General features: G+C 44.7%; 1 protein-coding gene across 6 annotated transcripts; it reads left to right on the plus strand.

The window, feature by feature from the left end:
* Nucleotides 1–16: 16 nt before the first annotated feature.
* Nucleotides 17–12,856, plus strand: lhfpl4b (LHFPL tetraspan subfamily member 4b). 6 transcript variants are annotated; one of them, XM_029155078.3, is made up of 7 exons: nt 17–4,828; nt 11,348–11,571; nt 11,636–11,840; nt 11,935–12,014; nt 12,204–12,351; nt 12,431–12,466; nt 12,544–12,856. In XM_029155078.3, exons 2-6 carry the CDS (start codon nt 11,350–11,352, stop codon nt 12,457–12,459), a joined length of 684 nt encoding a protein of 227 aa, XP_029010911.1. In that variant the 5' UTR covers nt 17–4,828; nt 11,348–11,349; the 3' UTR covers nt 12,460–12,466; nt 12,544–12,856. The 6 variants fall into 6 exon arrangements, with proteins under 6 accessions (XP_029010911.1, XP_040927660.1, XP_040927655.1 ...); XM_041071726.2 differs by having other exon boundaries at nt 11,785–11,840; nt 11,935–12,028; XM_041071721.2 differs by having other exon boundaries at nt 11,348–11,840; nt 11,935–12,028.
* The last annotated feature ends 7,243 nt before the right edge of the window (nt 12,857–20,099 follow it).

Raw genomic sequence — 20,099 nt, forward strand, 5'->3', positions numbered from 1 at the left:
AAATCCAAAAACAAGAGCCAACAGTTTCAATATGCACACTAAAATGGTCTTTAGTATGTAGGTGGAAGCTCACTCCCAGGTTTGTTTGCTGCAGCTGAGATGTTGTTAAATGTCATTATGATATTTAATTTTTTGTAGTTTTAATATTTATTCCTCCTTCTCTGTCTCACCCTCTTCTAATGTATGTTTATTTAACGTCTAATCTACAGCAATTTAAAGACTCGAAGACTATATTATTAGGAGCTGTTATCTTAGATTAGATTAGGTTAGGTTAGATTAGATTAGATAAACCTTTGTTAGTGCCACAGTGGGGAAATTTCATCAGAAGCCATCTTGACCGGCGCTAAATCCGTCAGTGGAAGCAAGTTGCAGTACAAAACAATAAACACACGCACATACAGTGGCACACAGTACAAGTGAAAACCTTGCTCAAATTCTTTCCTGGGTACAGCAGGACAGATAGATAAGGGCCTGCAATCCGGGCATCTGAACGGGCGGTGATGTTACTAATCAGTCTCTCCATCCGGATCATCCTCTGATGCATATCATCTGAACGATCTGAGATGTTACTTATCAGTCCTTCAATCCGGGCCATCCTATGGTGTAATTCCGTCAGCCGAGTAACCATGGCCCCCGTCGGCATTTGTAGCTAGACGGCGGGTGGACACGTCAATGAGCCGGCCGCAGATTTTCCAATCTTTCCAATCTTCCGATAAAGCAGGGCACCACCAAAGCCAATCATGAGTAGCCCTGTTATCAAAGTCCAAAATATGAATACATCCTCTGCATCCTCGATCATCCATAAAGAGGCAGACGAGAGAGTTGTCCTTTTGTGCGATTTATTGAAATAATAAAGAAAATAAAAATGGGGAAAGCAAATAACAAACAGATGTTAATCGTGCACATCAACAAACCAAAAACCAGCTGGCGAGATCAGTGCACACACCACGAAGGTGTGATGCAAAGAGCCCACAGTCTTCCAAGTTGCTTCTGCCTTTTAACCTCTCTGTCCGACTAGGTTGGAATGTCTGTCTAACCCAATCAAATCATTCAGTCACAGTGTGTGTGAAGATGTTTACATCCTCAGACTTGCATTGCTGACGTCCAACTATCTGAGAAAGGAGCACCAAATCTCAACAGACAGACACAACTCCCCGACCTTGGGTTTGGGAGCTAGAGTTGAGAGTCTATCAGGCAGAGACAACTATTGAACAATCTAGGTGAAATGTCAAATGCATACAGTAAGACAAAACATAAGATATTGCTGTGCTGCTGGTAGAGAACCTGAAGGACATGCAGATGGAGCCCCCCTGGTCTCATGGATCATGGACTACCTCACCAACCGCCCCCAGTATGTCCGCCTGTAGAATCAGAATCAAGTCATTTTTATTCGCCAGGTTTGCACAAGACAAACAAGGAATTGCAGTTTGTCAAAAACAGTTTCTGTGCAGGGTGTGTGGAGTCAGCAGTGATGCTTGCTTCCCTTTTTCTGAGTCTGGCCCAATACAGAAGCTCAGTCCCGATGACCGGACCACCTGCTGCAGTCTGTGTCTGTCCTGCTTGGTGGCTGAACCAAACCACACAGTGATGGAGGTGCAGAGGACAGACTGGACGATGGCCGTGTAGAAGATGGTCAGCAGCTCCTGGGGCAGGTTGAACTTCCTGAGCTAGCTCCTGTGATTGTGGACCCTAGGAACCTGAATGAGTCCACGGTAGACACTGTGTTGTTGTGGATGTTGGGGAGGGGTTCTTCCTGAAACCCACCTCCACAGTCTTGAGCTTGTTGAGCTCTAGCTGGTTCTGACTGCACCACTGGACCTGCTGCTCCACCTCCTGTCTGCATCCAGACTCATCACCGTCCTGGAGGAGCCCAACGACGGTCATGTGGTCTGCATACTTCAGGAGTTTCACAGACGGGTTCCCTGAGGTGCAGTCGTTGGTATAGATGGTATAAGAGCAGTGAGGAGAGAACACATCGCTGTGGTGCGCTGGTGCTGATGGTGCAGGTGCTAGATGTGATGCTGCACAGACTCACCTTTAGACCACAGGTTTACAGGTTCTGGATTTCTGCCTGTATGTTAGGATGTGGTGAACCAGACAGTGACGGTAGGCGCCCTTTAACACAGTGTAGCAGTGGTCCAGTGTGTTCATGTCTCTGGTGGGATACTTCACATGCTGCATGTATCTGGGGAGTTCTGGCTCAGGTTCGCTTTGTTAAAGTCACCCATGACGATGAGCAGGGAGTCTGGATGTTTCCTCTCCACGTCCGACATGTGCTCAGCCAGGTTCTGGAACTCTGTTGTTACACGGGCCTGAGGTGGGACCAGAACCAACGGACGGCAGTTGACAAAGAAGCACTCCAGGTGAGGACTGCAGAACTTCTTCAACACTGTGACATCTGTACACCAACCTTCGTTAATATAGAAGCACGTTTCGCCTCACCATGTTTTCCCGGAAAGCTCCGTGACGCGGTCCAAATGAAGCTGCTGGAAGCCGGGAAGGTGCAGCGCTGCTTCAGGGATGTTCTCACTGAGACAGGATTCAGTGAAGCACAGGGCGGCGGATCTGTTCAAGTCCTTGTTTTTCGTGTTGAGGAACAGAAGAGCATCTGTTTTACCAGGGAGCGCACGTTAGCCAGGTGTATTGATGGGAGTGGTGTGCGCGAGCCCCGCTGTCTCAGTTTGACGAGCGCGCCCACGCACGCTGAAGATCCGATAGAGCCTTTTCGCCTCCGAGAAGGATCTCCGTGAAACTTTCTGAGTCTGTAAAAACCGTAGGAGACGTTCCAGGAGATGAATGTTCTAGATTGGGGAGTTCCTCTCTGGAATAGGTAATCCATGAAGCCATGAGTGGTTGCACAAAGTAAAACTAAAACCCTAAAACCAGCAAAAATCTAAAGGGTACTGGGGAGCGCAGAGCTGAGGCTGCCATCTGCGGTGCCATCTTGGTAGCAGAACTGTGTGTCTGACACCGTGGTCTGCAGCACAGGTGCTCCACAGGGCACAAGCCAGGCATCCCTTTCTCTTCCCCCTCTACACCTCAGACTTCAGGTACAACTCAGACTTTAGGAAATCTGGGAGTGCTGTCACCGCTCTCACTATTAAAAAGAAGAGGTGGAGATGTTGACTGAGTACAAATACCTTGAAGTGTACAATAAACTGGACTGGAAGAACTCCTCAGCTGTGAACAAAAGGCTCAGAGCAGGATGTACTTCCTGAGGAGGCTCAGGTCCTTTAACGTGTGCAGCTCCATGCTGAGGATGTTCTGTGAGTCTGTGGGTCCAGTGTTTTAGGCTGTGGTCTGTGGGGCAGCAGCATGAATGTAGCAGACAGTAACAGACTGGACAAAGTCTGATCAGACTGACTGATCAGGAGGGCTGGTTCTGTTCTGGGCTGGAGCTGGACCCCCTACATGCTGTAGCTGAGAGGAGGATGCTGGTCCAACTCCTCTCTATAGACGACACCTCCACACCCACACAGTGTGTGGCTGGACAGAGGAGCACCTTCAGCAACAGGCTGATCAGTATTAGGTTCTCCACAGAACGCCAGCGGAGAACCTTCCTACCGATGCCATCAGCCTTTACAACTCCTCCTCTGTCTGGAAGGGTTGATCTCCATTCATGCAATAACATGTACAATAAAACTTTAGCTACTAATTAGATGTGAGTGTTCTTACGAACTTGCCCCGTTGGTTCGGAACCGGCGGGGTTTGACAGGGAACCTGCTAAATACTCTCCCCGTCGGTTCCGAACCGGCGGGGCTTGACAGAACCCTAAGGCAGGAGAGGAGATGCGGTGGAGAGGAACAATGACTGCATCCACTCCGAGCGGGGAAAGCTACGGCTCTCACAGGGCCAGGAGGAGAACGCGCTCACACTGAGCGGAGGAGTTGGCACTGGGGCCAACGTGCGTGCAAGTGTGTGAAACAAAAGACATCCCTTAAATACAAACCAAAACAGGTGGGTCATCTAATTAGACAGGAAATGAGCTCAGAACAGACCCACACAAAAAACCCCAGGAGCGCCTCTAGCTGCGCGGAGGCTGAATGTCACAAGTGTGTGTAGATGTGTTAGCATTTTTATTTTTAATCTCCCTACCTTCTTGGTGTTCCTCCATCTATGACAGCGATCAAAGTGTGAAAAATAATTTCTCTCTAGAATTAATAAAGTTTTTTGAATCTGGAATTACACAATTAACGGTATTAAAATCAGTTTGAGCTTTGTTAAAAAAACTAGCAGCTGATTTATTTTACATAGCCTAAACTTACATAACTTACAAATGTCATCATATATCCTGAAGATGACGTCCTTTATTGATGTCTACAGTCCAAGGTATTGCTGCTCTGGGGTTTCATGCTCTTGGACCACTGATTAAAAGGAACTACTATTAGTATAGTTCTGAAAACTACTTATCACGGATTTAACACTATAATCTACATCATTGGTTGCGTTTTGAACACGTTTTTATATTTGTTGTTTGAGTGTAGTTATAAAAATTGTATTTAATAGTAGCTTTTTCAACGAATCAAGGCTGGCATCAGATCCTGCCTGGGCCTGCAGGGGGCGTGCCTCAAATCTCACCTGGTTCCTGCTGCATCTCGGGTATAATAAGTCTCTGTTTGTTGTTTAGGTCGTTTAATAAAAAGACGCACAGTTTTCGACGACATACCAAGACTTCGGTTATTGTTATTGTTCGCAGGAACATCCGGGTACTTAGCGCTGCGAGCCTCCATCCTGCAAGCGGCCGGGTGGAGGAAGCGCACACAGCTGGACCTCCAGCTGCAGGTTTGGTTCTGTTCTTTTTCTGCTGTTACCGGATCGGATCGTTTCTGTAAGTATCGTTACCTCACAGGCCTGCAGGTTTAGACCTACGACCCCGTTCCGTTTATAGAAACCAAAGCAACAGCAACGCGGGTCAATAGAATGGTTTGAATCACAGAATAAAAAAGGATGTGTGGGCAATATTCCCTTTAAAATTACCGTTGGACCTGAATCCGCTGCAGTTCTGGGAATTATCGCGTAACCGCGGTACGGTCTGATTGACTGCTGAGTTTCCACTGCGGTTATAAGCCGCTGTTAGCTTTTCAGTGGTCAGCCGTCGCTATAGAAGCGCGCGATTCGTGTGATCTTTACGGTAACAGTGTTGCGATCACTGAGAAGAGCGGGATAGAAATAATATTAGAGCTAATTGTCTAAAGAAACAAATGGTTTTGGTTATTTAAGTATTCTAGTCAGTTAAATTGATGCCAATGACCGAACTTTGACATTCAATAAGAATAAGAACACCTTTAATTGTCCTGCATTAGGGGGAATTGTGTCTCACAGGAGCACAATAAAGCACAATACAGAGAAAAATAATGAAAAATCAAGCATCAGAAATAAAGTGAAGATTTTTGAGATTATTATGGTTTACAACTCATGAAAAGCCTAAATACATAATCAAAAATCACAATATTGTGAAAAGTAATATTCACAAGAAATATTCTATTCTAATCTGTTGTAAAATAACATTGTTTACAAAAAGGTTGAGACAACTGTTGGTGCATGAACAATGCCACCTGTGAGAGCCAGGGTGATGGGATGAGCCTGGCCGCCACACCCAGTTCAGCGACCAGTTCTAAACTTTGACTTAAAATAAATAAATAAATAAAATAAAACCTGTTCCTCAATTTAGTACAAAACAATTCCTTCATAGTACTACTGTACTAAGCACTTCATAAACTACTACTTCTCTTTCATTTTTCATATTAGGGGTCTCCACAGCGAATCATCCTCCTCCATCTTATTCTGTCCTGGGCATCTTCTACACTTACACCAGCCAACCTCATGTCCTCTGTTATCACATCCATGTATCTCCTCCTTGGTTGTCCCTCCTGCCTGGCAGCTCAATCTCCTACTTCCTTCTACCAATATATTCACTCTCCCTCCTCTGCACATGTCCAAACCATCTCAGTCTGGCCTCTCTGTTGCTAACACAGGCAATGTGAGCTGTCCCTCTGATGAGCTTCCTGATTCTGTCCAACCTCGTCACTCCTAAGGAGAACCTCAGCATCTTCATCTCTGCTGCCTCCGTCTCTGCCTCTTGTCTCTTTCTCACTGCTACCGTCTCTAACCCATAGAGCAGAGCTGCTCTCACCACTGTCTTGTACACCTTGCCTTGCTGACACTCTTCTGTCACACAACACTCCTGACACTTTCCTCCACCCGCTCCAACCCACATGCACTCGCCTCTTCACCTATTTTCCACACCCGCCATCACGCTGAACTGTTAAACTCCTGCACCCTCTGTAGCCTCACTGTTCTACCTCGCTCCCTCTTGTTTAGACACATGTATTTTGTCTTACTACAACTGACTCTCATGCCTCTTCTTTCCAGGGCAAACCTCCACCTTGTAGCTGTTCCTCCACCTGCTCATGCTCATCAGCGTAGCAAACAAGAAGGGACTCAAAACTGATCCTTGGTGTAGTCCCACCTCCACCTTGACCTACAGCACATCTCACAACCGTCATACTCCTCTCATGCCCATGTCCTGGACTACTCTGACGTACTTCTCTGTCACTCCCGACAGCCTCATCCAGTACCACAGCTCCTCCCTTGGCACTGTGTCATACACCTTCTCTAAATCCACAAACATGAGCTCCTTCTGACCATCTCTGTACTTTTCCATCAACATTCTCAGAGCAGACATGGCATCAGTAAAGCTCTTACAGGGCATGGAATACTGCTGCCCACAAATCTCACCTTCTTCCTGAGCCTGGCTTCCACTACTCTTTCCCACATCTTCATTATGTGGCTCATCAACTTTATTCCTCTGTAGTTGCTGCAGTTCTGCGTGTCACCCTTGTTCTTAAAAATCAGCACCAGAACGCTTCTCTTCCATTCTTCAGACATCTTCTCGCTCTCTAGAATCCTGTTGAATAAACTGGTTACAAACTCCACTGCTGTCTCTCCTAGACACTTCCACACCTCCACAGGTACGTCATCAGGACCAACAGCCTTTCCACTCATCATCCTTTTCAGAGCCTTCCTCATCTCATCCTTTCTAATCTCTGCTATTTTCTGCTCCACAATATCCACATCTTCCTCCCTTCTTTCCCTGTCATTCTCCTCATTCATGAGATCCTCTGGATTCTCCTTCCATCTTCTCTGCACACTCTCTTGGGTTGTTAGCACCTTTCCATCACTGTCCTCAATCACCCTTATCTGTTGCACATCCTTCCCATCGCTATCGCTCTGTCTGGCTAGCCTGTACAAGTCCTTCTCTCCTTCCTTTGTGTCTAACCTGTCATGCAGCTCACCGTATGCTTTCTGTTTGGCCTTTGTCGCCTCCCTCTTGTCACCTCCCTCTCTGTGCTGTGTTTCCTTTTACTTCTGTCTACTTTCTTCAGTCCTTTCTACATCCCACTTCCTTTTAGCCAACCTCTTCCTCTGGATGCAGTCCTGTTTTTTTTTCTCGTTCCACCACCAAGTCTTTATCTTCTTTCCTCCTTCCAGATGACACACCCAGCACTTTCCTACCTGTTTCCCCAAAAACCTCTGTTGTAGTTTTCCACCACTTGGTCTTCTTTTCTGTCTTTCCTCTCTTCTTCTTCGTGTCCGGAGTCATTTTACACACCACCATGCGGTGCTGTCTGGCTTCACTCTCTCCTACCACCACTTTGCAGTCACTAACCTCTCTCAAATGACCTCGTCTACATAGAATGTAGTCCACCTGCGTGCTCCTACCTCCACTCTTGTATGTCACTCTGTGCTCCTCTCTCTTCTGGAAGTAGGTGTTCATGTTAGTAATTTTTATCCTCTTAACAAAGTCCACCACCCTCTGTCATTCTAGATTCATCAAACCTGCCCCTCCTCATCATCTCTGTTCCCGTCACTAACATGCCCATTGAAGTCTGCTCGAACAACTAGTCTCTCTCCACTGGGGATCCTCTGTATGACCTCATCAAACACACTTCCGAATCTCTCCTTCTCTTTTATCTCACAGCCAACTTGTGGAGCACACCCACTGAGTACATTCACCATCACCCCTTAGAATTCTAGCTTTAGGCTCATCACCCTGTCTGAAACCTTTCCCCTTCAGATCAGATCAGATCAGATCAGATCAGATCAGATCAGATCAGATCAGATCAGATCAGATCAGATCAGATCAGATCAGTTCAGTTCAATTCAATTCAATTCAATTCAATTCAATTCAATTCAATTCAATTCAATTCAATTCCGTTCAATTCAATTCAATTCAATTCAATTCAATTTGCCATGTGCCCTGACTAGTTAGGGTGAGGAGATAGACACACAGCACAGCAACAACAAGCAGTAGCTATATTTCTAAGATGAAAGTAGGCGGTTTTAGAAATTTGTTTAATGTATGATGTAAAAGAGAGATCCTGGTCAAAGATGCCATCCAGGGTGGCTATTTGACTTAAATTGTCTCAACCCAACGATACTGTAAGAATTTCAGTTTTATCTGAATTTAGTTGGACATTTTGGGACATCCAGGATTTAATGTCTTTTAAACAACTTTGAATTTTGACTAGTTAATCTGTTTTATTTGGTTCCAAAGACATATAAAGCTGGGTATCATCTACATAACAATGAAAATTTATAGAATGCTTCCTAATAATCTCACCTAGAGGAGACATGTATAGGCTGAACAGAATTGGACCAAACACAAAACCCTGTGGTACTCCATAGCTAATCCTTGTGCATGTGGAGAATTTGTCATTAACATGAACAAACTGGATTCTGTTGAATAAATAGGATTTAAACTATCCCAGTACTGTTCCTTTAATTCCGAAGTATGATCTAGTCTCTGTAATAAAATGTTATGATCACTTGTATCAAATGCAGCACTAAGATCTAACAGGACAAGGATAGAACCTAGACCATTGTCTAATAGAAGATCATTAGTGACTCTAACCAGAGCTGTTTCTGTGCTATGATGTTTTCTAAATCCTGACTGAATACCTTTGTACAAGTTATTCCCACTTAGGTGGTCAGATCATTGTTTACCCACAATTCTTTCAACAATCTTAAAAATAACGGGTAAATTTGAAATGGGCCTATAGTTGGCTAGTTGTCCAGGGTCCAGAGTTTTTTCAATAAAGGTTTGACCACAGACACCTTAAAACCTGTAGTACATAGCCTAAATGTAAAGCTTGGTTGATTTTATTTAATATGGACCAGATGACTAAAGGTAGAACCTTTTTTGAGTAATCGGGTTGGGATTGGATCTAAAAGACAAGTGGACGCATTGGAAGAGATAATTATTGAAGTTAACTCCACATGAGTTATGGGGAAGAAGCAGTCTAGGTGAGACAGAGGGCAGAGGTAAATTTAAAGTTGATGGATCTGGAGGGGGAGTTCTGTCATTTGGAGGAAGTCGCTGCTGAATGTCTTCTCTAACGGTGATAATTTTATTAGTAAAGAAGTTCATAAAGTCATTGCTGCTGAGATTTAAGGGGATAGTAGACTCAACACAGCTATGACTCTTAGTCAGCCTGGTTACAGTGCTGGAAAGAAACCTGGGGTTGTTTTGGTTTTCCTCAATTAAAGAGGGATATTATATTTTCCTAGCAGCACAAAGTGCCTTTTTTGATATATTAGTAGACTGTCCTTCCATGCTATGCAGTTTACATTTATTTTGTTGGAATAACTATAAGAACTATGGGGAAGAACTACTAGGGAAGAACTATAAAATTATGAATTGAAAATATGTCAGGACAAGATTGAGGGTATGATTAAAACAGTTAATCAGTGGGTTCATTTACCTGCTGAGTAAAACCAATGGGGTCCATTAATGAGTTGAAAGCAGTGCTGAGACAGTTGCTGTCAACATCTACATGAATGTTAAAGTCTCCCACTACAATGACTTTATCTGTGCTAATGTAACGTTCTGTTTTGCATGTCTTCTTCTTTTATAGAAACCACACAGAGCTGGTCGAACTTATTTTAACAGCAATTTCTATAACCACCAACAGCACTAGACAGCCATTTCTTCCTTTTTTCGCATGAACAACCGCACGCCTACTCCCCTGAAAAAAAACATATCCCATCAGCACTAGCAAGTCCCCACGGGGTTTCTGTTCGCTGCAGTTCAGTCCAGAATCTCCAAACTTGACTATATTCTACCACCAACAGATCGCGCAATTTCGACATTTAACGGGATTTAACATTAAAATAAAACTAAATCAGATAAAAATTCTGAAAATTCAGAACTCTGAATATGGAGCAGGAGGACGACAAATAATACAAAACACAACAGACTTCTAATCACTCCTAACCTGTTTTTCTTCCTATCAACACCATGGTAGAACACCTCCTTCAATACTATGGGCTTTACTACTTTACTTTATTAGACCACTATGATGCAGTGTTAAAGTACTACTCTCAGGGAAAACACTGGGTTGGATTTATTGAAGGTCAGCTTTTTATGTCAAGGCTGTGTATTGTAAGATACTTCCTAAGAGATTATTCCGAAACTATTCAGTGAAATTAGTTGATATTTGCTGTGGTAGTAGTCCTTGAAGTACTAAGTAGAATTTTAAAGGCGTGGTGATGTACTTATTTGAGGACCTAATTTTATTCAAAGCCAAGTTTTAGGATAGAGACCAACCGCGTCTTTTGTACATTGAATATTTACAAACAAACACTGACAATTCCAACATTTCTTAAATTTTGCAATTTACCATTTGTTTCCTTAGAAAATTAGCTGTAACATAATTTCTTTTGGCACTTCTAAGTGATTGCAACACTGTTACCTAAAATACTACACAAATCGCTAAAGTGATGGCTGATTTGAGCACAGAAAAGTGAACCACGTCTCATTTGATGGCAGATTGCCTCCAGTGTTTGTGTCATAATTATCAAATATGTTTCCCTTTGATTAATGATCACTGCTTAAAAGTTAAAATGCCTCCATTTCAAATAAATTAGCAGCAGTATTATTCAGTGACGTGAAGAAGCCTAGATGAAAATGCTGCAAAGACACAGGATCAGTGGTGTAATGGAGACCCACACTGATGGTGTGACTTCGCTGACTGATAACAAACAGACCAGTGAAGATGCAGAGGCTTTCTCCAGCTACATAAGTCACAACTAGCTGCATCCTGGTCCATCCAATGGTCTGCAACCAAGTGGATACTGTACGTGAATGAGTTAAAATCTGTGCATCTCAAGAACGTAAAAGAACAAACCAGAGCTGTGTTAGGTGCAAGAAGGTGGCCAGGCTTCTAAACTAGGTCTCATTAAGGTTCAAGCTCTTATTTACTGTGGAGCCTGATGGTTCTCGCTGAAACTAAATTATCTTAAAAAGTCTAAAACTGGTCCTGAATCCACTTTCTCTGTCTGTCAGTTATGTCGGCCTCACCCCCCCTCGCCGACCTTTCTCGTCTCTATCAGACCGAATTTATTCGAAGCGCCCGGGCAGTCGGCGTCCTCTGGGCCATCTGTACACTCTGCTTGGCCATCATCCAGGTAGTGGTTCTGGTGCAGCCGTCTTGGATCGGCACAGCAGATTTAAAAACACAGGGGGCAGGACCCGCTCAGCATGTCAGTGGAACACTGGGACTGTTTGAGGTGAGAGTAGATACAGGAGTCACGATGTCACCCTCCATCAACTTTAACCCGTCCTTGTGCTCAGGTGTGTATGGACCCGGACTGGCTGGTCCCAGACTGTCGTGGGGGTCTGTCCAGTCTGTCTCCTCTCCCATCCTTCCAGTCAGTGGCAGTGTTGGTAGGACTGTCCCTGTGGGCCGTGTGGACCAGCGTCCTTTGTCTCTGTCTCTTCAGGTTCTGCAGTGCTGCAACTGTGTACAAGATCTGTGGCTGGCTGCAACTCACTGCAGGTCAGGACCACTGGTTCAACTGGATCTGTATGTCCTGTTGTCCTGCGTGGACAGTGAGGAACTGTCTTGCCCATCTGTGTCTCTCTGTCTGCAGGTTTCTGTCTGGCGTTGGCCTGTCTGCTGTTTCCAGATTCGTGGGAGAATCCAGAGATGAGAGCTCTGTGTGGAGACTCGGTGAGATGCAGCAGGTGTCTATCAAATTGTTTGGGAGTTTATTCACATCAGAAGGCAAAAATGTGACTGTTAAATGAAACTATTCAGTGGAGTGTAGGGATAAATGTCTCTTCCTGTATCACAGTGACACCAGGAGGTGGGGCCTTTGCGCTAATGCACATACTGTATATGCTTTGGTTCTGTCTCCAGGTGGCCAGTTTTTCTCCAGGTAACTGTTCGGTCCACTGGGCCTACATTCTGGCCATCCTGGGCATTTTGGACGCCGTCATCTTGGCCACACTGGCCTTTGTTCTGGCCAACAGACAGGACGCTCTGCTGCCTCCTGATGCCAAGGAAGGTGAGGAGGACGAAGCAATGTAGTCATACTATACAGACAAAGCTGTAATGTCAGTTTATTAAGGAGTCTTTGTTTACAGTGACCACGGGTCTGCTGATATCGGCATGACGTTAAGGTGAATTTCCTCCTTTGCTGTCACCCTGCCTTTTTACCTCTGTGCACAAACATTCAGCTCTCCTCCTTCTCCTTTAGAGAAGCTCTCTCCAACCTTCAATGTGTCGTTCTGAGATTGACTGCTTTGATCTTCTCCCACATATCTGGGGAAGATTGGGCTGCTGCTTTCATTCTGATAAGTGGATGAGGAAGCATCGCCAGTGACATTTTTCATTATTTCTCCCCACTTTTAGGTAGGTTTTATGTATGTGACCTGACAAACGCCACTGCAAGGAATTACAAACTTGTGTAATGAGTCCAAATAACAAAGTATAACAAGTGTTGGTATGTTCTAATAGGGTAACGTGTGATGTAGCTGTAGCTGCCATTTGAAGGGTTGTCAAACACAAACCCCTCTCCTGCTGCTTCTCCATCTCTCCTGCCCCTGTTCCCAGTTGGTGTGCTCAGTCAATGTACAGCAGGAAAAGCCAAGTGATACAGTACCTGAACATCAATTCAATTCAATTCAATTCAATTTTATTTATATAGCGCCAAATCACAACAAAGTTATTTCAAGGCACTTTACAAAGTAAGGTTTAAAACCTCACACAACTAAACCCAACAAATCCCACATACAGCAAGCATTTAATTTAACAGCAACAGTGGAGAGGAAAAACTCCCTCTCTAACGAGGAAGAAACCTCCAGCAGAACCAGACTGGATGTGGGCGGCCATCTGCCTCGACCGGTTGGGGTGAGAGGATAGAGAGATAGAAAAGCACAGCAACAGCAACAAGCAACAACAAGCAACAACAGAGCACAGGCAGGATGGTAGGACCAGGGACTGGATGCAGGCAGGATTGGTTGGATCCGCAGCTGCCCATCACAGACACCAAACTTTGAGTCCAATGATACCTGTAGGTGAGGACAGAGAGGGAGAAAGAGTGGGGGTGGGGGGGGGGGGGGGGGAGAGGAGAGAAGCACAACTACTGGACAGAAAGAGACAAGGTTAGTTAAACATGGGACAATGATGGGAGGTTATGGGACAGAGGAGGTAGAAGGAAACAGAGGAGCTCAGTGTATAAATTAAGTCCCCCAGCAGTCTATGTCTATTGCAGCTTAACTAAGAGATGGTTCCTGTGACTAACAATAATTGCCAGTGACCTGAACCATCTCTAACTATAAGCTTTATCAAAAAGGAAGGTTTTAAGCCTAATCTTAAAGGTGGAGAGTGTGTCAGCTTCTCGAACCTGAAGAGGGAGCTGGTTCCAGAGGAGAGGAGCTTGGTAGCTAAAAGCTCTGCCCCCTGTTCTACATTTAAACACTCTAGGAACCACAAGTAGCCCAGCGCTCTGAGAACGAAGTGTTCTCCTGGGAGCATAAGGAACTATAAGGTCTTTAAGATAAGAAGGAGCTTTATCATTGAGTACTTTGTATGTGAGTAGGAGAATTTTAAATTCTATCCTACATTTTACAGGCAGCCAGTGCAGAGAAGCTAATGTAGGAGAAATGTGATCTCTCTTTCTAAGTCCTGTCATAACTCTGGCTGCAGCATTTTGAATGAGCTGTAGGCTTTTTAAGGAGCTGTTAGGACATCCTATGAGTAAGGAGTTACAGTAGTCCAGCCTAGAGGTAACAAATGCATGCATCAGTTTCTCTGCATCGCTCTGAGAGAGGGTGCTTCTGATTTTAACTATATTTCTAAGGTGGAAGTAGGCAGTTCTGGAGATTTGTTTAATGTATGATGTAAAAGAGAGATCCTGGTCAAACATGACACCAAGGTTCCTCACAGTAGAATCTGAAGCTAATGTTATGTCATCCAGGGTGGCTATCTGACTCAATAGTGTCTCTCTCAGATTTTTAGGCCCAACAATAGGAATCTCGGTTTTATCTGAGTTTAGTTGAAGGAAGTTTTGGGACATCCAGGATTTGATGTCTTTTAAACAACCCTGAATTTTGACTAGTTGATCTGTTTCATTTGGTTCCAAGGACATATATAGCTGAGTATCATCTGCGTAAAAATGAAAATGAATAGAATGCTTTCTAATAATCTCACCTAAAGGAGACATGTATAGGCTAAACAGAATTGTACCCAGCACAGAACCCTGTGGAACTCCATAGCTAATCCTTGTGCGTGTGGAGAATTTATCATCAACATGAACAAACTGGAATCTGTTCCATAAATAGGATTTAAACCATCCCAATGCTGTTCCATTAATCCCGATTCTATGTTCTAGTGTCTGTAATAGAATGTTATGATCAATTGTATCAAATGCAGCACTAAGATCTAACAGGACAAGGACAGAAACTAGACCATTGTCCGAAGCTAATAGAAGATCATTAGTGACTCTAACCAGAGCTGTTTCTGTGCTATGATGTTTTCTAAATCCTGACTGAAAATCTTCATACAGGTTATTCCCACTAAGGTGGTCAGATAATTGTTTAGCCACAATTTTTTCCAGAATCTTGGAAATAAAGGGTAAATTTGAAATGGGCCTATAGTTGGCTAGTTGTCCAGGGTCAAGGGTTGGTTTTTTCAATAGAGGTTTGACCACAGCCACCTTAAAAGCCTGTGGTACATAGCCTAGTTGTAAAGATTGGTTGATTTGATTTAATATGGATGAGCTGATTAAAGGTAGAACTTCTTTGAGTAATCTGGTTGGGATTGGTTCTAAAAGACAAGTGGACGACTTGGAAAAGTTAATTATTGAGGTTAACTCCATATGAGTTATGGGGGAGAAGCTGTCTAGGTAAGACAGAGGATTTAATAAATTTAAAGTTGATGGATCTAGACAGTGCTTTCTGTCATTTGGAAGAAGTCGCTGCTGAATGTTTTTTCTAATGATGATAATTTTATTAGTAAAGTAGTTCATAAAGTCATTGCTGCTGAGATTTAAGGGGATAGTAGACTCAATACAGCTATGACTCTTTGTCAGCCTGGCTACAGTGCTGAAAAGAACAACTGGGGTTGTTTTTGTTTTCCTCAATTAGGGAGGAATAATATGTTTTTCTAGCAGCACAAAGTGCTTTTTTATATTTCATTAGACTGTCCTTCCATGCAATGCAGTTTACATTTATTTTGTTGGAACGCCACTGTCTTTCTAGTTGTCTAGTCCTTTGCTTTAGGCTGCGGATGTCTGAGTTATACCACGGAGCTAACCTCCTCTGATTTACTGTCTTCTTCTTCAGAGGAGCCACTGTGTCTAACATTGTACGTAGAGAAGCTGCAGCATCATCTACAAGACAGTCAACCTGTTCATAAGGATTAAGGTGACTGTTCTCTGTGTATCTACAAGACATTGAGGCAAAAGATGATGGAATCATCAATCAATCAAAAATCTGATTTATAAACTGCTGCTACTCCTCCACCTCTACCTGTACATCTTGGAACATGATAGTTGATGTGACTTATTGGAGTCGACTCATTTAAAGTAACATATTTATCCTGCTGCAGCCAGGTTTCAGTGAGACAGAACAGATCTATGTGATGGTCACTTATCAAGTCATTTATTAAAAAGGATTTAGATGAGAGAGATCTGATATTTAATAGACCACACTTTATTAGCTTACTGTTACTTTGTTCTGTAAGAGGAACTGTTTTGATGTTTATTAAAGTCTGGTAAGTCACTCCTCTTTGATTTGTGTGTGACTTGTATAGTTTAGGTGGTCGGGGAGAAGACACAGTCTCTATGCGATAACTAAGACTAAGAGTGGGTCGCGGCTGTAGAGAACATGCAGAGAGGCGTGTAAGACTGCGACTCTGCGTCCTGGGGTCCACTCTGTGTTGTCAAGCAGTGGGGGGACTAAGCAACATGGCCATGTTACTAGAGAGCAGAGAGGCTCCGTTCAACGTGGGATGGACGCCGTCTCTTCTAATCAGCCCAGGTTTTCCCCAAAAAGTGCTCCAATTAGCCACAAAGCCCACATCGTTTGCAGGACACCACCTAGACAACCAGCGGTGGAGCGATGACAGCCGGCTATACATGTCATCGCTGGTCACATTGGGGAGGGGTCCAGAGAAAACTACGGAGTCCGACATTGTTTTGGCGAACGAACACACCGACTCAATGTTAGTTTTAGTGACTTCCGATTGGCGTAACCGGGCGTCATTAGCTCCTGCGTGTATTACGATCTTAGCGTACTTACGCTTATCCTTAGACAGGAGCTTTAGATAAGACTCAATGTCGCCCGCTCTGGCCCCAGGCAAACACCTAACCATGACCGCTGGATTCTCTAACTTCACGTTTCGGACTATGGAGTCACCAATGATCAGAGTGGGTTTCTCAGCGGGTGTGTCGCTGAGTGGGGAAAATCTGTTTGAAACGTGAAGCGGTTGGTGGTGAACCGTGGGCGCCTGCCTAAAGCTACGTTTCTTACCAGCCGTGACCCAGTCGTTGCCCAGCTGCCTGGGACCTGCCGGGGGACTGTTAGCAGCTAAGCTAGGAGGCTCCGCACCGGCTAAAGGGACCTGGCTAGCTGGCCTGTTTTCTAAAGTGCGAAGCCGAGACTCTAAGTCTAACAACCTCGCCTCCAACCCTGCAACTAGCGTACACCTATTACAGATCCCATTACCATCACTAAAGGAGGCAGAGGATAAGCTAAACATAAGACACACCGAGCACCGAACAGAGCGAGAGGGAGAGGAAAAGGGGGAAGCCATAGCAGGAAATTAAGCTAGGAGCTACGCTAGTGGAGAAAACACTTAGATAACAGTGTAAATTAGCAGGACGTTTAATGAAAGGAAAAGATGCTTGAGTGTTACAAGCTTGTTTTGCAACTTTTAGCAGTCGCTATCAGATATAAAACGATAATATTTAGAAAAGAGCGGAGAGTAACGCTGTACACACACAGCGGCAGCAAACCTCAGTAACCGGAAGTGACGCGATACGCTTACCGTCAGTCAGCCAATGGTCAGTGAGGAATCAAGGAGTGAGAGAGTTGGAGAACCAGCAGGACATAGGCACTCGAGGACCGAGTTTGACTTCCCTGAGCTAAACCCTCCCTACTAGTATGTTCATGTGTGTTTATGTGTTTTGTGAGCTGCAATAGAGACATCTGTATGTAATAGTAATGTACATTCATTTCGATAAATCTGTCGATGTAGAAGCATTACAGGTCACATTTGTCATTATTTTTTCCCACTTTTAGGGGCTTAACTTCAGCTGCTCGCACGTTGTCGCCACTAGTCTGTTCACATCAGAGCCTTTCATGGTGCTGTTAAGCTTTGTTTATTTTTTTGCTCTCTCTACACTAAGTTAAGATTCATTTAGGTTGGAGTTAGCTTCAGAAGCAGTTAGCTTCAGAGGCAGTTAGCTTAGAGTTAATTCAGATTAAGTTATGCTCAATTATCTTATAGTTAGCATTAGGTTCAGTTAGCTTAGCGTTAGCTTTAATAATTAATAGTGCTGTGTGTCTTAACACAGTTTTTATTATAGATAAAGCATTTCCAGAGGACGAATTGTTGAAATTGCTAAAAATGCTGATGATTTGATAGTTATAGACAGCTCTACAAGCTGTCTATACCTATCAATTATCTATGTGAAAATGGGGTTTAAACTTAGCTGAATGTACACAAAGGAAGAAGGAAGCATATATGAATGTATCTGAAGAGATTTACAGTAGGAGTTGTTTAAACAGAGTTAAATATTTTGCAGAAGAAACTTAAGTAGTTGTATTTCGAATTGAGGAACTTGAAAAGACTTGCTGAAATCGAAGAAACACTGAAAATCAAGGAAGTGTGTAAAGGTTTGCTAAACATGATGAAACATAGCTGAATGTATCAAAACAGCATCCAAGAGCTGAAAGAATAGTAACAAAACAGCTGAGAGTAGCTGCAGAGGAAGTAGTTGAATTTTAAATTGAGAAAAGTTGGAGTATTGGGGGAAGCATTGTTAAACAATAAAAAAGGCTCATCAAGTAATAATAATTAACCAGCCAAAACCTGAAAAATTCATAGAACTAGTCATAATTAACCATTAGAAAGCCCCTGGTAGGGTTGATGGGTCAGACTAAGAGCGGTTTACAAACCATAAAACATAACAAGAACTGAGAAGTCGCCCGGTATAGCGCAGCCGGGACCCCACCCTGGAGCCAGGCCCGGGGTTGGGGCTCACATGCGAGCGCCTGGTGGCCGGACCTATTCTCACGGGGCCCGGCCGGGCATAGCCCGAAGGAGCACCGTGGGACCGTCCTTAGGTTGACCCACCATCCGCAGGAGGAGCCGTAGGGGGGCGGTGCATAGTGGATTGGGCAGCAGTCGAAAGCGGGAGCCTGGACGACCCAATCCCTGGATGACCAATCTGGCTATTGGGACATGGAATGTTGCATCACTGGGAGGGAAGGAGCCTGAGCTGGATCTGGCTCACCTCCATACATAGCCTGGGCTCTGGAACCCAACTCCTTGAGAGGGGCTGGACTCTCTTCTACTCTTGCTTACACTTTGGTATAATGAAACATTTATAATATAGCTGAAAGTTGCCTGCGGTGAGAGGCGGCGGGCTGGTGTGCTTAGCTGCCATGTGTTGGAGTGCTAGGCACACTTTGGCCATAACAAACACCGAACATGTTCCAACATAAGGGTGTTCATCGGTGCACATGACACCAGGACACCCTAGGCCGGAGGTTGATCCTATACTTTGTAGTCGTTTTACCTGACCTTCGGCCATATGTTTTGGACACTCGGGTGAAGAGAGGGGCTGAGCTGTCAACTGATCACCACCTGGCCTTGGCAGGCCCAAACGTATCGTGAGGGTCTATTGGGAACGTCTGACTGAACCCTCTGTCAGACGGACCTTTAACTCACACCTCCAGAAGAGTTTCCTCCAAATTCCAAGAGAGGTTGGAGACCTAGAGTCTGAGTGGACCATGTTCCCCGCCACCATTGTCAACGCGGCCGCTTAGAGCTGCGGACGCAGGGTGCCTGTCGTGGTGGTACTCACTCACAAACCCGGTAGTGGACGCCGGAGGTAAGGGATGCCATCAAGCTGAAGAAGGAGTCCTATCAGGTCTGGTGTCCTGAGGCAGCTGATCGGTACTGAACAGGCCAAGCGCGCCCGTGCTGTTGTGGAGGCAAAAACTCAGACCTGGGAGGAGTTCAGGGAGGCCATGGACTATCGTTCGGCTTCAAAGATATTCCTGCAAACCGTTCGACACCTCAGGAGGGAGAAGCAGTCCTTCACCAACTCTGTTTTCAGTGCAGGTGTGGAACTGTTGACTTCGACTGGGGATGTTATTGGATGGTGGAAGTAGTACTTTGAGGACCTCCTCAACCCCTTCGACACGCCTTCTACTAAGGAAGCAGCAGCAGGGATTTCAGAGGTGGACTTGCCCATCACCCAGGCTGAGGTCACTGAGGTAGTTTGTAAGCTCCTCAGTGGCAGGGCAGCGAGGTGGGTGAGATCTGTCCTGAGTACCTCAAGTCTCTGGATGTTGTGGGGCTGTCTTGGGTGACACGCCTCTGCAACATCGCATGGACGAGGGGATCAGTTCCTCTGGACTGGACAACCGGGCTGGCTGTCCCTCTTCACAAAAAGGGGCACAGGAGAATATGTTCTATATATACTATACTATAGGGGGATTACACTTCTTAGCCTCCCCGGGAAAGTCTATGCCAGGGTACTGGAGAGAAGAAATTGGCCCAACCGATAGTCAAACCTCG

Source organism: Betta splendens, chromosome 7, assembly GCF_900634795.4.
Source record: "Betta splendens chromosome 7, fBetSpl5.4, whole genome shotgun sequence".
Classification (NCBI taxonomy): domain Eukaryota; kingdom Metazoa; phylum Chordata; class Actinopteri; order Anabantiformes; family Osphronemidae; genus Betta; species Betta splendens.

Bases quoted from the DNA above. Each gene is read 5' to 3' on its own strand.
- lhfpl4b (XM_041071721.2), top strand. From the start codon at position 11,350: ATGTCGGCCTCACCCCCCCTCGCCGACCTTTCTCGTCTCTATCAGACC. The intron at 11,841-11,934 runs GTCAGGACCACT...CTCTGTCTGCAG, and splicing joins CTGGCTGCAACTCACTGCAG to GTTTCTGTCTGGCGTTGGCC. The intron at 12,029-12,203 runs GTGTCTATCAAA...TTCTGTCTCCAG, and splicing joins GACTCGGTGAGATGCAGCAG to GTGGCCAGTTTTTCTCCAGG.